Consider the following 18728-nt stretch of genomic DNA (forward strand, 5'->3'; position numbering starts at 1 on the left):
TCCATTTAAATAACACGTAAAAAAATATTTTTCCATTAAAAGTACCATAACTTTGAAACGGTTTAGGAATTTTTTTTCATCGCTGATTCTTGTAGAGCATAAAATTTACTAAAAAATCTATCTGAGAGTAATCTAGTTTTTTCTGCTAAATATGAAAATTTTTAATCAATAAACACTAAAACTGCATATTTTGATTTTTTTTTCACTTTTCAAAGCTTTCAAATATACGAATTATTGAATTGAAAAAAATTACTCTCAGATAGATTTTTTAGGAAATTTTATGCTCTACAAAAATCTGCGATGTAATTTTTTTTATCGTAAACCATTTCAAAGTTATGATACTTTTAGTGGAAAAAAAAATTTTTTACGTGTTATTTAAATGGACTTTGAATGTTCACCGACACCTTTTAAAATTGAGCTAAAAATCCTGCATTCCGGGGATATTTTTTCTCGGTTATTATTAGGTTCATTTTAACCCATAAATTCCATAGGTTAGTTTTTTTGGCTCACCCTACTGTATAACGTTAACACCAACTCATTGTTTATGAATTTTTTTATATGTAATTGAAAAAACAAAAGCGGTGTCTATATTTAGAAAAAGATACTGAAAATTACGGCCTCTTTCCGTCCATTAAAATTCATTTATAAAGGAACTTAATCCATTAAATTGATGCTTAATTTCCACGAAAATAAAGCTTTTACATTTTTAACTAATCCGGATAAATTAAAATCCGTCCCTCTAACGATCCCTTTAATCCTAATCCTTTGGACTGTCGAAGTTCCTATTTCTAAAGCATCAGCAACTCGCTATGTATATTATTGAAAAAAGATATCAGTTTGTATTTTACATAGGAATATTACACTTTTGCATTGTACTTACTTCATATACGGCGTCCACGGGCAAGATTGTTCTAGCAGCGTCTTTTTCTAGAGAAACATAATTTATAAGCTTGGCAGTGACCTCTTGTTCATTTTGGTTAAACCTTTGAGGCATTTTTGCAATAAAAAATTTGAATTTTGTTTTATAGCAACAATAGATTTTTAATTTTGACATTGATCGATTTCCGTCAAATAAATTTACAACCCAAATCAAATGGCAAATAGACAATTACTAAAAAGAATATGCAGAAATGTACAAAATGCCGTAATGACTTCACCAATCTCTTTCATCTGGTTGGGAAGTGATTGAGAGAGTTCTACAATAAATGACGTCACGTTGAACGATGGTTGAACGTTCTATACTTCTCCAAAAAAATCCTATATGGGTATTTCGCCATTGTAAGAAAATCTACAAAATAAAATAGTTATTTTTTGAAAACTACTTGTCAACAGTTAGGTTTAAGGAAAAACAATCTCTTTCCGTCGTCGGAAGCAAAAAAAATACAAAGAATAAAGAAAAAAAAATATATTTAAATGATTAAATCATATATATATTAACTAAAGTACATCGACTCCAAACTGCATTCTGTGAAGCCAAGCCGGTGAAATGGGTATATAAATCTTCTGAAGGAATTTGCATAAGTCGCTCAGTTAGCTGTGCTCAAGCGTAGTGCGCAAGCCTGGATTTAGAATTATCGATCGGATCACCAGACCAATAAGAGACTAGACGCTAGCACCAGCTGTTCATTCGTACGGTTTCGTCCAACTTCGTACGGTTTTCGTTTGCGTTCCCGTTCGACAATTGGCTAATCCTCACAGTAAGGGCTAACCGATATCCGGAATTTTGGAGTTGCGCTATTGCGCCAGTGTCTGCCTACCAGACGAACTTATGTGAAATATACATGAACCGGTTATCTAGTTGTCTCTAACTCGGCTTCAAATCCAACACATTGCAGGGATAGACGATAATCAGTATATATTTGATATGTATATGGATTAAATGATGATTAACTATTCGAGAACACTTTAGTTTTTTTTTAAACAGATACGTCTACAAAAGCCGTTGGCGTTCTGGTCAGAGAGAACATTAATAACTAAAGTGAGAGAGACCGATCAACGTTAATTTTTGAAGACTGTGTTAGTGGCGCGGCCTTTGGCGTCTAACCCGAACTATGAGCACATTATCGATATAGTAGGTTGCATTCATACCTATATACTGGCGCCAAAAATTTAAAATTTCTTTATTAGGAACCACATCTTAATCTTTCAAGTTTATAATAAGAAATCTTCGTAGTTTTTTTAGATTATTTTGTTGACAACGAAAATTTATTAATAGACTTTAAAGCATTAAAACCTATAAATAAAATACTGTGTAGGAACATAATAATTTATTTAACTTAGTTTGGTTTTCAGTTTTTGCAGAATTCATTTACCAGGTCTTTGGTGGGTTGTGGATTGTCATGCCTTTTCTTGAACTAAAAATAAATAAGTTCAATTTTTCATTAAGGTTTAATTTTACATGCTTACCAGTTTAGGTAATCCGTTTCTGTACATGTCGTAGTGGAGCCCATACTCCTTGCCATACTCCAGCTCAAGGCTGCAATCTTCAATATCTTTTTTATCTAACTTGGTTGGGAGTAAACAGGGAAGCACGGTTGGGAGCTCGCACAGAGTATCAGTAGGTGTCCCGTAGGTATTCAATGTTTTTGATAGTCTTTATTCTATAACAAGAAACTGTCAGTTGAAATGTCAAAAAAAATCAGTTGAAAAAATAATTTGTATTACTGGTAATAATACCAGGTATAATACCTAGTCGTTCCATAGGTATCAGAAAAGAATGTGATGTTTTACTTTTACAATCGGATTTAGCCCATAGATTATGCTTACCTATGTAAATTAGCAATGTACGACTATTAGTACGAGAGCTAGCAACGTATTATTAAGACGTCTGGCTCTTTGATATATCTTTTACTATGCTCTCTAGAACAGCATGCGGCCCGTCTGGCTGCCGGTAAACGTTGCGTTCCCTACTGCGCATTGAAAGAAGATCCTATATTTTATTAGTCATTTAAATTATAGTATGGAATATAAACCGACGGAGTTTCCATAACTCAATGCGTAGAGTTTCAGACCACGAACCGAGGAGTCAGAGTTCGAATCCGGGTCAGGACAAAAACTTTTTTATTTTATTTTCGTTTATATTCTGATAGTAAAGTATTAACTATTTGTTTTTTTTGAATCACCAGAATTATTTAATACTTTACTATCAGAATATATACGAAAATAAAATAAAAAAATATTTGCCCTAATCCAGATTCGAACTCTGAATCGTCGGAAACTCTACGCACTGCGCTATAGAGACATGTTCGATTTATATTCAATACTAGAATTTATAAGACTAAATTAAAAATATATATATAGGATCTTCTTCCGATGCGCAGTAGTGAACGCAACGGGTATCGGCAGCCAGACGGGCTGCATGCTGTTCCAGAGAGCATAGTAAAAGATATATCAAAGAGCCAGACGTCTTAAAATACTTTCTCGAAAATTTTGCTACCTGTTAGACTATATTGAGTGCACATAATATAGTCTAAGAGCTAGCAAAGTTTTCGAGAAAGTATTTTAAGACGTCTGGCTCTTTGATATATCTTTTACTATGCTCTCTGGAACAGCATGCAGCCCGTCTGGCTGCCGATATCCGTTGCGTTGTTACTATTAGGTATTTTAAAATAATTACCAAGATAAAACTTACCTTTAAAGGAAACGTTTTGTCTGGATCTCAACCACAAAACAAAAATTACAAAAATGCCGAATAATCGTGGAATCTCAAATAATCAATCATGACAATCATATGACAATAATCTTCTCTTCTCACAAGCTAAAAAAACAGGTACATTCAGTTAAAAACAATTTATTACTCCGATTATCAACAGATTTTAGTTATCTCCTTCTAGAGCTAAGAAATAGAAAAAGCTACTGACAGTCTAATTAATCCTGTCAAATGTTTAACTTGCAAAGTTGAAAACTTCCTTTTTTGGCCGCCTAAACGCTGTGCGCGTCTGGGATGCGCGGTGACAAAATAAACTTGTCTACGAAATGCCCTATTCCACAAGCCCTCTCCCTTTAGTTATTAGTGTTCTCTCTGGTTCTGGTAAAATGGCATTATATCAAGTTAAACCAAAAAGTTAAACTTCAAATTAACAATTACTACCTGATAACAATTACTTAATAAGGTAACACCAAAAAGCCTCAAACATTCTGTATGATTATTTTTAATTTGTTTTTAATTTTTACGTATGTTAGGTTTATTTATGTTATGTTCTTTAAAATCAAAGGAGCGATTGCAATACATTACTAACAGGTGCATGAGCAATACATTTATTTTTATTAGATTGTATTATAAAAAGCCTCTTTTATTTTTTTTAAAAGCTATCGTTTCTTTCATTATAATTTTACCGTTGTTAAAATTTATTCTGTGCCCTGTGTCCCATGAATGCTGACAAATCTTAGATTTGTAAAACTCTCCCTTTCTTAATAATCTTTAAGTTCTTCTCTTTCTTTATGTTCTAATTCGTTTAAAGGCAAAACATTTAAGGGTCTAGATGATACTTGTATTAGGTACATTTCTGCAAGATTTATATTGCATTAAATATATTCAGTATTCAGCAAAAAGGAAGTCAATAAGGATTAAAAATCTTTGTTCAAACAAAACTATTTTACATTGATTTTCACTTATATCTATAAATTTATATATTTTATATGCTTGCTTAAATGATCCGACAAATCTGTAGAAGTCTTAAATTTTTTCTCGCAAATATCACAGGCATGTGGTCTATCTTCATTATGGACTTTTGTGTGTACCTAAAATCATTATTTGTGAAACCCAATAATTAGTACAAAAAAATAGACCTAAGTTTTAGGCATAGATAAATAAAACAAGTTTAGATTGGAAAGTGCTCATAAGGGACAATGTAAACACTATTTGGCGCTATTCTTACAACGGTCGCGACCCAAAGCTTTTGATAATTTCGGATCGGTTCGGTTTTTTCCGGAATTATGTCGCCAAATATTATTTATTCAAATTTGTTATTATTTTCTTTTAATTTTATAAATAAAATACAGGATGTCCCATACACAAGAAACTTTATTTTATATAAGGACATGTATGAAATACCTATGAAACATTGGAAACCCAAGTTATGCCACGATCTACGATGGTTTTTGCAGTTCCCAGTTCACAACACAGTTTTTTAGTTTTTAATGCCACTTTTTCCCAATTATCACGGGTTTGAGTTAGTAAAATTTAAATTAAATTCACAAGATAGCAATAATTACTTTGAAAATCGACGGTTTAAACACTTTTCGGTATTTTTTCAATGAGGGCGGTTTAAATTTTGAAAGATTTTATATTTTTTGAAGATTCTGACTTTGACAAGAGAAAATTATTTCTATTATTGTTTGGGCGGTTGTTCTAAGCAACCGCTATAGCAGCGCCAGATCGCGTACAACGGTCGCGACCCAAAACAATTATATATTTTGACGGGCTTTCCAATCTAAATTTATTTCCTTTATCTATGGTTATAGGAAAAACTTGAATTTTTGATATAAGTTACTTTGAAAGATCTAAAAACGAACTGTGGACGATTTTTTTAAATTCAAATAAATAAAATTATTTTTTCGAAATTTCTAAGAAACGGTAAGGACTAAAAAAAAAGTTCAAATAAGAGTTGTAGAGCGTTTAATTTTACGTAAAAAATGTCTCTATACTTTTTTTGCTCAAATCAAAATTAACCGAGATAGGGTGGCTAGAAGCTAGGGGATAACTTTTATTGAAACATTTGTTTCAAAGTCCTTATAGTCCGGTCGACATGTCATATCCCGTGCGTTTTTAATAGGGGACCTTTTTTTATTGTTCTGATTAGTTCATTAAGTGTTTAAGATCAAATTTAAAATGAGAGTCTCTTCCAAAATGGCGTCGTTTGGCCGCCATATTGATTTATACCAAAAAAATTTAAAAAAAAATATTTTTTTTTATGTTTTCGCTAGGCTTCTTTAGGTAGATTAAAAAATTGGTAGTTTATAATGCTTATTACGGAATAATATCGTATGAAGCTAAAAAACATATTAATAATAACCATCATAAATAAAAAAAAATTATTTTTGCTTTTTAATAACTCTCTTAAATATATATTTCATCATGTAAACAAATTATTAAACACCATTACGAAGAAACAACATTAAAATTCCCTCATTTTCTACTCTAAAATTCGATTTAATTTTTTTTTACATCTATGGGGTACTCTGGTGGTAAGAGTATATAAATATTAAATCTTAAGCCTGTGTTACCACCACCGCAATACCATGTCATAGTCGATATTTGAATGGCATGGAATAAAGCACCAGCTTCTACGACTTGGAGTTCGCCGTAAATCTTTATAAATATTAGCAAAATCGCCATCCTCAAGCCGTAGCCTTCCATCTGATTAATGATATATACGATGAGAACGTGTTAATGGACAGCGTGAAGCACCAAGAGGCAGAGACGCCGAATGCAATCGTACGGATTTGTTCTAAATATATATCCTGTGGCTGACCAGAAAATGCCTACAGGTAAATCATGGCGTTCTTTTCCTTCAAAACCGGAAAATAAACGGAGACTGAGAAAATTTATTTTAAAAGAATGGGTCAAATATGATCATACTGCTGATTGGTATTACACAAAAGACCTAATTTGCTATAGCCTAACAACTGGCGAATGTGATCCAAGATTTCAGGCATCCTCACCATCTGAAGCGGGTATAAGAGCGTTTTTCCAAGCGGCACAACTGAGCGGCACAACTTGCCGCCAGACATGGATTCCTTTAAACAGCATTGTCTCAGGAGTCACTTACAGGCCTATGAGTACAAAAATGCAAGGCAGTTAAGACGTTTAACACCTTCAGAATTTAAATGGAAGTCCGACGATGGAGGATTGAGGCCTCATATGCATACGCAACCTGCATTACCTTCGGCGCGGCGCGGCGGCCCAAGAGTTTCTTCTATACCAAGGTAGTGATGAGCTGAAAGAACAAATGGCGACTGATTTAGTAGACAAGACAGAAGACAACGACATTGATTACGAGGTGGAGGAAGAAGCTGACACCACAATATATGTAGATGATTCAGCACTGGAAGACAGCGACACAGATAATGAATAAATATGTTTTTTATTATTTTAACCACTCTGTATGTTAACCTAATATCACAAATATATATCTTAAATATTTTTAAGTCTTTAATTTAAACCTACAAGCCCAAAAGAATATATTTGTTAAGCAGATAAGTCATTTTTAAGTTTTTCTTTTCAGCCTGAAATTCAAGATGGCAGCCGAACGACAGTTTTTTTAAGAGACTCCCATTTTTAAATTAATTAAAACCATGTTAAATATTACTATCAGCAATAAAAAAAAGTCCCCTCATAAAACGCACGGGACTTCCTACCTCGACCGGACTATTACCGTCGGGGTGAATTTAAGAAAATCTTATTGAAATTTATAATTTTTCAAGCAAATTGAATAAAAATGTTAAATATATGAATTTTTCAGCAAAACTTATATTTTTTTAAATTTCTACTCATCCCCTAGCCATCTTATCTCGGTTAATTTTGATCTGAGCAAAAAAAGTATAGAGATCATTTCTATGTAAATTAGACGCTCCACAACTTATTTTACCAAAACTTCGGATTTGAAGACATATTTTCTTGAACTATAATCATATATACAAAGTGTCCCAGACATAAGTGCAAGTATTTAAAGGGGTGGTAGATCTCGATAAAAGAAACATATTTTCTCTTTATTGTTTTTCAAATATTTACTTTAAAAATTTCCAAAATAAATGATTTTTTGTTAAAATTTTGAGAACCACCGGATCTTTTCTGGATTTTCTTTCTTGTAAATTTAATCTAATACCTATGTTGCCATATTATCAAGAAATTATGTTTTTTAACTAAAAATTTTAAAAAAATCCAAAAAATTTAGAATTTTCAATATATTTTTTTTCGTGAAAAAAAAACTCATAGGCGTGTTTCTGGGGTTGAACTATACTATCAGTTAAAATACTTGCACTTATTTCTGGGACACCCTGTATATATTACACTATATCGCTAGTCAGGAATAGAAACTGAAGCCAAATTTTTGAGATGGAGCTTTACAAAATCCACATAAGTCGGTCCTTTTCGGTCAACAGCTTTGAACTACGCAAGCGTGAGAAGTGTTTTAAGATTAGTTGATTTATTTCATACTAAATACTAACCAATAGAAGTGGTTTTCTAAGTGTCCATGTACCACATAAATCAATTTAGCGTCTGACTATTCGCGCGTTTACTTAAACTTAAATTTAAATGTAATCTCTGACATATTTAAACAAAAACAAGAAACGGATAGATATGATGAATATCTAAAATAACAGGTTGAAATGTTGTCATTAACAATAAAAAAATAATATATGTATTATACGTTATTAATATTTAGAATTTAAAATAGTGCGCGGACAGGTGATAGCGTACAGCGATGAAGTAGACGATTCAGATTGTTTTATTTGGTGCGTGCGCACGAAAATCCTGTTGAACGAAAAGGATAGATTTATGCAAGATTGATATTCCTATTTCTTTTCTTTGGCCTTCCCTTTCCACTCATTATATATTATATAATATATTCTTATAATACACTCACCGGCAAAAATACCGGCCACTAAAAACTAGTCCCAATTTCAAAGTTGGATTTCTCGCGAACCACTCATTAGATTTTGATGATTTTTTTTTAAATTGTAAATTAATTCCTTCTTAACGGATGCTACGTCAGAAATTTTTATTTCGAATTTATTTTGAGCATATACAGGGTACAACAATAAGACGAAGTTTTTTGCCCAAACTTTGTAACACCGCATTGTAGCCTCATCTTTTGTGAGCATTTTGATTTTTTAATCACGACATTACCTCTGTTTGTATTGGAGATACGCTGCTTTAAAACAAACTCCTCGAAAAAAGCTTTAAAATCAAATCAAACATCAGAACGTAGACGTAAACTAACTAAAACATGAAAATTCAAAAAAAGGTAAAGAAATTTTGAGGGACTAATATCTAGTGTCCACTCGCGTGGTGAAATTTCCCGTTTCTATATACCGATTCCAGGCATCCTGGACTGTTGTTCGAAATATACCCAGGGTATCGGAGACATAACGTTGACTTCGGCCATCCGCAATTAAAGCCACAATACGAGCAACATCCGGTACAGATAATGGCATTTTTTAATTTGACAACCGTTTTTCTCATACTGCAAATACTCATAAATCCCTTTTCACCTATGTTGCCTTGATTATTTACACATAAAACTTTCTGCCTTTTCCGAGATGAATTCTGAATTATTCCGAGACGTTATTCCGTTCGTTTTAAAACAGCATATTTCCAATATAAAAAGAGATAATGTGGTCGTTAAAAAAACAAAATGCTCACAAAAGATGAGGCTACAATATGATTTAATTTAGTAATAGCTACTACCGCTGCTGCACCCTACAGGGTGTTACAAAGTTCGTGCAAAAAACTTCGTCTTATTGTTGTGCCCTGTATATGCTCAAAATAAATTCGGAATAAAAATTTCTTTTTAGTTTATATTTTACTATAATAGATTTATTTTCCTAAATACCTTTAAACTTGAGGACTGACTGAAACTTCTACCACAAACAAAACAGGTATATGGCTTCTCTCCAGTGTGTGTTCTCAAGTGCTTATCTAAATATGTTTTTCTTGTAAACTGTCTCTCACAAACCAAACAGGCAAACAAATTCTCACCTAAATATATAAATTAAGTAAATAATAACTTTTTGTTTTATCGTGGTTACCGGTATGGTAGCGTACGTGTTCTGCCAAGTAAGCGGCAGTGGTAAATTGTTTCTCGCACGTATTGCATGAAAATTTCTTTCCTGTATGTTTTAACATGTGAGTTTGTAATCCAGAAGCGTAATTGCACAGCTTGTCACAAATTTCGCATTTGTACGGCTGTTTACCTGAAAAAGACAAAAATTATAATTTAATTAATCCTCTTAAGAGTCTATTACGCTATACTCTTCAGGTTGCTCTCAGGGGTAAGGTAAAGCGGGTGTGAGGCTGAAGGAAATATATTGTTGCAGACCCGTGTGGCCTCGACCTAACCTAACTATATGTCCCGCCCCCATATGACCTTAATATCGCATTAAAGAATAGACACCGTAATTATTCATTCGAACGTTCGAGAACAATCGGGTTCCACTGGAATGGAGTAGTACATACGAGAACATTCAAAACCTTCGCTATGCACCTAATGATCTATGGATTATTCCAGAACTCTTTAGCTGTGGGTATATAAACCGATGGCTGGAGCCTGAAGAGGATAGAAATAAATAGACGAGTACAGTTGTCGCGCTAAATTCAAAAATAAATTCTTTCTAGATAAATAGTTTGTATATAGTTCTTTAAGTATTTTAATCGTTATTGTTTGTTACTTAGTGTAAATAAATTAAGTCAAAAAAAGGAAAAATTCTTGGACTTATTTATATTTTCGACTATAATTCATAAAAATGGCCTTCTGGTGAATATTTCACTATTACGCAAATAAAAATGATTAAATCCGGCGTCAGATAAATACCGCATTCATTTAATTCGGTTCAGTAGTATGACTAAAATAGAAGGTTGAAGACATCGTAATATTTAACCACTTAACTGAAAATGTATTAACCCTCAACTGGCATGGCGTGGTGAATTTTTGTAACGCTTATGGCGTGCTGCTGCCCAATTTTTTTTCTGTTTTAAATACGTGATGAAGAGATTTTATAAAAAGCTAGTTATTTGAACACTGTTTACAATATATTCAAACTTGTGAACAAACAATTTCATTCATTTTCAACAAATTAATAAGAACGGGCACAAAAATAAAGTAAAACGCATTTTTTAGGAATTTTTGACAACAGAAATATAAATTGGCTAAGCAAGCCATATAGTATGGAAGGTTGGACATTGATTCCTTTATGGTATGGAACATTGAAAGCAGCTGATTAATAAACTAGAGGCTTTCGAGATGGGGCTATATCGCAGAATGAGGAATGAGGAAAAATGAGGAAGTTCTGAGACGTGTCAACAAACAGCACGAATTGTTTGAATTGATTAAGAAAAAAAAACGCATACCTGGGGCACATAATGCGAAACCCCAAATATTAATTCTTGCATCTGTTAATCGAAGGCAAGATCGAAGGCCGGAGGGAAGGAAGAAAATGTCTTTGCTGAGGAATGTTAGACAGTGGACAGGCCTACACGATGTACAGTCTTTAATAAACACCGCCAGGAATAGAGAAGCGATGGAAAATGTTATCGCAAAAATCCATTAATGGATTCGCACTAGAAGAAGAAGAAGAAGAAGAAACCCATAGAAATTAAAAACATATATATATTTTATGATTTTACTGTATTATTAAAAGTACAAACAACTGAAACGTGAATCTAAAGTAATAAACATAAATTATTTTCAACAAAACTGCAAATCTTGAATGTACATAACTTTTTCAAATACAGTTCATGCTAATAGGATCTGCATTTGCCGCATATGGATCATGCACATATGATTCCTGAGATTTTTGTTTTTTGTCATTTCTTTATTGACATATGGTTGCCATATACCACATCTCTTTCTTTTCTGGTATTAGTTATTCAATTGTCTCTCTTCTATAAGTAAGAGATTCAGAATCGGGTTTATGGTTACTCTTCGGAGAAAAATCAATGTCTTCATCTCACTTAAGCCTCTTTAAGTTCATCAAACCACTCAATTCATGCTTCCTCAAAATTAGCGTCCCAGTGAGGCACACTTTTTAGACTACCCTCCATTTAATATGAAACATTCTTGGCGTGGTGGTACCACACAGACCCCAATGAAACTTTAGCCCCCGCTGGTAAGAACAATACTTGATAAAATCAAGTGCGCCTTTAACAGTTGCATATTGGTACCCTAACTTAAAGGTAAATGGCGCGGCGAGGCCTAATTCTTAAACGTAAACATTTTACAGAGGTTTAAATATTGCTTGGGGTCCGCTGGACCTCACCACGCCAGTTGAGAGTTAAAGTGGCAATCAATATATTGGTCATATGGAAGATATCACTCTAAATCTTTGAATAAGAAGACTAAGGAAGGAGCATATCAAAAATCTTAGGTCCACCGCGATGGGCCTCAAATATGGCCGACTTGAATTCCGGTTTGTCAGTGCCGTTCTAATTTTATTTAAAAAATGTAATACTATGATGTAGGGTAGACGTGGGGTAAACTCAATTTTTTTTTTATTTTACGTTGTAAATAAATGTTGGTAGTTATTAAAATTGTTATAAAAATATAATATTCTAATAAAAATAGTTAAGTTATAATCATTATTTATAACCGTAAACATCCGATACGCTACTGAAGCAGATAAGTCAAATTGACGTATCTAAATTCTTTGACATCTAATCTTTGACAAGTAGTAAATAAAAGCAAAAATGCAAGAAAAAATATATAATTAGTTAATTTAAGTGAATTTCATAAATGATCGGTTTACTACACGTATGTATATTATACAGAGAAGACCAGGCTACTAGTAATAATAATACATAGCAAGTTGCCGGACGAATTTACGTGCGGTCGTACTCGAGATTCACTGCCGGCTAGTCAGGCGGTACGCAGTTGCAGTTGTGATTGGACGGGTCGGTCGTGACAAACTAGGAATACGACGCGAGGAGTGCCGAGTATTTATTATTTTCATTTTAAGTGTTTACCTTCACTTAAGGTAACATTTAAAATAAAAGTACTTAAATATTTATTATTTGAGTGTGCTTACAAGCCAAAACTAAAAATAAATAAATTCTCTAAACACAAAACTCATTTCCAAAATTAACAAATACATCAATAAAATTAAAAAAAAAACTAAAATATTACTCTAAATAAAAAAAAGTTATAACAAGTCTTCAAAAAGACCACCTTCTTGTGCTAGACGGAAGCCTAGGCAGTCGTAAAATCCCCGTCTGACATTGTCTAACATATTAGGGCTAATAGTTTGGAAAGCCTCTCGTATTTTTACTTGAACGCGGTATATTCAAATTTCAAAAACTGTCTCAGTTGTCGATGGCTCCGGCTTATATACTCTATTGACTGCTTCTCGAAATTTCCCCAATTCTCGGAAAGCGTACTTCTTCATACCAGACAATTCCATTGTCTGATTCCCTTACTTCTCGACTTGACTAAAAGATGGCGCCTGAAAAAGTATTTTAATTTCTGGCGGATACGTTGCGGTTGTGCAGGCAACCAGTAATACATTTTTAATTTCTGGCGGATACGCCATTTTTCTTGACAGTAGGTAAAGATGGAATTGGCCTATTTACAAAAGTTTGTGGAAAAATTGTTTGTATATCCCGATAAAACCTATTTTGGAAATACCATTTTACAATTTGAATTTTCTCACGAACTTCGTAAACATCCATTATTTTACTTAAAAAATAAATTTTACACGAGAACTGTCGCGAGAATCTATGTATCCGTTTTGGATATTAAAACACGAATAAATACAAATTCTGAAACATTCTTATCACATGTCTACTTATTTTTATTTTATCGCATTTTTTCGCCTGCTTTTTATCCGGCGGACAGGTATACGCTAATTCGTCCGGTTCTGCCTATGTTACTACTACGGTGGACCGGTCTGTATAGTCACTTACTAGCGAAAAGTTGTTCCATTATTTCACACATTTTGCCGAGATCTACCGCACGCTACACAACCAACTATTTTAGAGTCTTTTTCGATAAATCGCGATAGTGTCACTGTTAATTTAAGTTCTGCCACATTTCCATCTAGATTTACTACCTTTATATAACTATCTGTAGTAGAATAAATAATAAATAACATAAAATAAGCTCCGTAAAAACTGACAAATCCACAAAATTTGAAATCAAATTCAAATGTGTCAAATGAATCGTCAAACAGAACTGTCAAGGATCCCCACCCTAGAGTCTTTTTTCCGCCCACCATGCATTAATACATGGATAGCATTCTGCTCCTTCCTTAGTCTTCTTATTCAAAGCTCTAAATAAAAAAAACACTACAATAGTTACAGAGCATCAAAAAACCCTGTACGATTAAACTAACTACTAATTACAAACCTGTATGTTCTCTCATGTGAACAGTTAATTGCGAGGAATGATTGAAGCTGGCATCACAATATTTGCAAGTGATCTTTTCACCTGTATGTTTCCTCATATGTACATTTAAATGTGATGATTGTGTAAAGGTTTTATCACACACTTTACAAGCATGAGGACGGTCACCTAAAATTGATCACTGTCCTATAGATTTATTAACCTCTAAGAAAAAAATAATATACAAGATGTTTCTCAGTAAGTTGCCGATATTTCGCAGGGTGATTTTCCAATTATTTTTAAGCTAAAGAGTTCATATACCGGGTGCGTCTCAAAAGTGGCTCACCCCTATAACTATTTTATTTTTTCAAGATAAAAAAAGAAAGTTGGTATGTTAGTTTGTGGCATAAATTTTCTGTCACTTCCTGTTTCACCGAAAATGACTACAACTTTTGATTTTTAAATAGCACTCACTGAATATAATGACGTATGTCAACATGTAATGACATGTCAACTTCAAATTGTAACAAGCGGTTCATAACGACATTTTGACTGGAAATATCAAGAATTGTGTGGTACAAAATTATTCGTAAAAAATGCTTTTTCCAAATATGCTAATGAACTGCCCATGTTCCATTTGAAAAAATTGAGATATGATTAAAAATACGATTTGGACATATTTTAACTGGCTAGGACAAAACACGAAAAACATTAGACGATCAAATCTACTTTTCCAAGGATTTAGATTGAAATTTAAAATACGATTTATTTTTAAGCAAAAATATCAAAAGTTGACATATGATACGTTATTCTATTCAGTGTCATTTTCTATGGAATAAAGTAAAAATATACAGAGGGTGCCATTTAAAAATCAAAAGTTGTCATCATTTCCGGTGAAACAGGAAGTGACCAAATACAATTGAATATGTCAATCAATCCAAATCCTTGTCATATAGGTACTAACATACTAAATCCCGTTTTTTATCTGAAAAAATAAAAAAGTTATAGGGATGAGCCACTTTTGAAACGCACCCGGTATATAAATTACTTTTCCAAGCTCTTAAAACCTTAGAAACCGTTTTTCTCAAAACTCGAATTTTTGAAATATGTATGTAAAATTTGTTTTTATTTTTTTTTTGTAGGAACACCACTGGTGAAAATTTGAGAAAAAATATTTTTCATTGAGAATTGAGTGGCCCTGAAATTATGAAAAAAAACTCACAGATTTCGCAATCGCTGCAACCATCAGAAACATTGGAAATGATAACACTACATAATATAAAACATAATTAACGTTATATATTTGCAGCTAAACTTGATATCAAAAAAACACCATTCTTAATAATAACTAATAATGATTAGAAGAAAAAATAAACATAATTAAAAAAACAATTAATAGAGGGTAGTTAACGTTATTTTGTTTTATTTTAGGTTAGTTTAACTATTTAAATATTCATGCAGATATCTTAAAATTAAGTAAATATATTATATATTTTAATCCTTAAATCCTTTCTGAAATATATCAATACCTAAATAAAAATATCGTTTCATTACAAACAACATAAATAATTGTCAAAACCCAAATCAAAAATTACGAAAATAGTACTGTTTTGTAACCTTTGCAAATATCAATATCAATCTATTCCATTTTATAATCGCCCCCCGTAGCATAGTCGTCAAGTAATATCGGGACTAACAAAATTAAACCACGTATATCGCCGAGAGTTTCGTGCTGTCAGGCCAGTTTACCTAAATTAGGCAACAGGCGACAAAGTTTTGATGCTTAAAGCCCCGTTCTCAGAACAGCGAGTGTCGCCAGCGACACATCAAAAGAACCAATCACATTTGTACAAAATTCAAAAAGCTGTCAATTTTAAATTTAGTACAGCTCCCATTGGTTGTTTGAAACGTCAAACTGTGTCGCGATCGACACGACGTCGTTCTGAGAACAGGGCTTTATTTGGTCGACTGTGCAGCTAGTGCGACACAGTTGCTGACGACCTTGAAAGAAAACTCGAAATTTGGCCCCCATATACGAACATAAACATTTACAATGTTAAAATCTTAAAACCTTGACACCCTAGCTGTCGAAAACAAAGCTTTTAGTTTAGTTGGAAACAGTTTTTAAAAAAACATTTATTATTTTCAAGCTCATCTTGTTATTTAATGTAAATTAAAAATTTTCAAACCTGTATGAGTTTTAATGTGAGAAGTCAAAATATAGGCACTGCCAAATTTTCTCCCACAAGTCTCACAAGTGTAAGGTTTTTCTCCGGTATGTGTTCTCATATGAATTTTCAAATCCGATGATGTCAAACATCTGAAAAAATGTCTTGTAAAGCAGGTAAAATTGAAGAAAACAAAACTATACCTCCTGTTACAAACACTGCACGGAAATGGTTTTTCACCAGTATGTGATTTCATGTGCATCGTCAATTCACCTTTAATAGTAAATCTCTTCACACAAACGTTACACTGAAACGGCTTTTCGCCGGTATGCCTGCGTAGGTGTTCTTTTAAATGTGAAGAATGGTAAAACCTATCAAACAAATCAAACAAATTTACTGGTAAATATTGTAAACGTAAAGGTATTTATTGAGAAAACTGGAAATCGTCCGATTTTCACCAAAATTGGTATACACCCTATTTTGAGGTCGTAGATTACGAATCTGAACTTTTTTTCTGACGGTCTCTTACCGTTTTTCAGAAAAACGAAAAATTATCTCAACATAGAATTTTTCTTAATTTCTCATATTTTTAAGGTTTTCTAGCACATATTTTGTTAGGTATTCAATAAACAATGATGTTTTTGCTATTTTCTGTTACTTTTTAAAATAATTGTATGCATAATAGAGGAAAATTTGCTAAAATAAATCAATGCCGTCCCTAATAGAACAGCCATACGGCGAGATTTATGACGTCACGCTAGTTAGATACTACGGATTAATAAATACGTTGCAGAATACATGGAAAACATAATTATTCCTCAGATTTTTGGTTTGTATTTTAAAAATGATATAGTTTACATGAAATATACATAATACAGTTAATAACTACAACATATATACCTATTTATAGTAATAAATACTTTGGCAAATAAACTTATGAACCATACAAATGCAGCAAATGTTTTACAATATACAAATAATGTATAGATACATAAGATATTGGGTAAAATGTAAATATATTTTAAATTTTGGGGTTTGAAAATCGATCTAATTTAACAAAAAACATTCAATATCTACTAATAGTGATGTATTATTATTTGCACTCACAAAATTTATACTCTGTTTTTTTTCTCAGGTATAGCCTTCATCAGTGTTGTGTCATATGAAAAAAATAGTGTCGAATATAATCCAAAATATTACATATACTTAAAATATTCACACCACATAATGTTTACTACAATTAATAAACTAATATAAACTTATCAAAAGATAATCACATATTTTTTAAAATTATTATTCTTAACACTAAAACTATCTACATTGACTATGGAGTACGCAGTAAACATTATGTGGTGCGTGGTGTGAATATTTTATATGTAATTTTTTGGATTATATTCGACACTATTTTTTTCATATGACACAACACTGATGTAGGCTATAATGTTAGCGAAAACGTTTTTTTTAACTAAATAAAAATAATGAAAAACCAAATGAAAACTTAATCAGCGTTTTTCCCGAACCTAAATTCCAAGAAACTCAAAAAATTTAGAATATTTAGAAACAAGGTTCAAGAATATCAAATTTTCCAAGATTGTAAAATTCTAGTTAATTATTTTATGTGTAAAATTATTTAGGGAATGTCATCGATGTTCATTTCCAAGCCAACTAGACGCTGATTTTTTTCGATGATACGGTTTAATTCTTACATAAAATGTAAATAACATTAGACCAATTAAAACAAAGAAATATGAATTTCTTAGCATTTTTAGTAACACCTTTATTCTTAAAACTTAATTTTGTATTGCAAATATACCAATTTTATTGTTATTTTGTTCATATTGTATTCAGCCATCACTTAAATATTTGATATTAATTTGGTATTATAAATAATCAACACTATTCAGTAAAAATTACTGAACAAATATATGTTATGCTTTACATACATTATATTATCAAACAAAAACACATTCTTCTTTTAAACTTTATCATTCTTGTCGTAACAAAAATCTTTTTTAATTTTGAACTCAAAATAATAATCTTTTTCGTGATCTTTAATATACATATTCTTTATTTTTCCCTAGATCATAATACCTACTTATGTGTTTATCCTTACGTGTTTGAATCTATCGAAGCTGAACCAACAACACTTGGAGTGGAGATTCCACAATATGAATAAAATAAACATAATTGTCCAGTTTTCTTTAGTACCATCCTGGGAGAATATTATTTTAAAATTAATTATAGATATTTTCAATAGAATTGTCTTGATATTATAACTCTGAGTACCCACTTTTCTTGCTCTTCCGGATACTTTAGGCTGCCTAGTATAACTATCCTTTCCACCAGGAACACAACAAAGATGAGGCATAGCACCAAGAACACACTCCACTTAAGCTTTATTGATTAATTGTTAGAGTCTTAAAAAAAACACACAAAAATCACGATAAATAAAAAATGTACCTATGGGCACTTTTGGGTTAAAGCACTTAACAAAACGTGTAATATTTCGTGTTTTTTTATGAGA

At 32.2% G+C, this 18728-nt stretch overlaps 1 protein-coding gene across 5 annotated transcripts in view; it reads right to left on the reverse strand.

Annotated features, from left to right (window-relative positions):
• LOC115888227 (gastrula zinc finger protein XlCGF57.1-like) overlaps positions 1 to 18728 on the reverse strand; it is a 53505-nt gene that overhangs the window by 28384 nt on the left and 6393 nt on the right. For 2 of the 5 annotated variants that reach the window (XM_030907881.1, XM_030907885.1), the window contains exons 5-10: positions 16408 to 16575; positions 16226 to 16356; positions 14061 to 14225; positions 9754 to 9918; positions 9558 to 9703; positions 4477 to 4740 (exon numbers count right to left, since the gene is read on the reverse strand). In XM_030907881.1, the coding sequence (XP_030763741.1) occupies positions 4618 to 4740; positions 9558 to 9703; positions 9754 to 9918; positions 14061 to 14225; positions 16226 to 16356; positions 16408 to 16575 (898 nt within the window). In that variant the 3' untranslated portion in view covers positions 4477 to 4617. Of the gene's footprint in view, positions 1 to 2252; positions 2601 to 3631; positions 3758 to 4476; positions 4741 to 9557; positions 9704 to 9753; positions 9919 to 14060; positions 14226 to 16225; positions 16357 to 16407; positions 16576 to 18728 lie in introns of those variants that run through there. The other 3 variants (XR_004051223.1, XM_030907884.1, XM_030907882.1) reach the window with 3 other exon arrangements.

Source organism: Sitophilus oryzae, unplaced genomic scaffold (assembly GCF_002938485.1).
Source record: "Sitophilus oryzae breed Bouriz unplaced genomic scaffold, Soryzae_2.0 scaffold_690_pilon_pilon, whole genome shotgun sequence".
In the NCBI taxonomy this organism is placed as follows: domain Eukaryota; kingdom Metazoa; phylum Arthropoda; class Insecta; order Coleoptera; family Curculionidae; genus Sitophilus; species Sitophilus oryzae.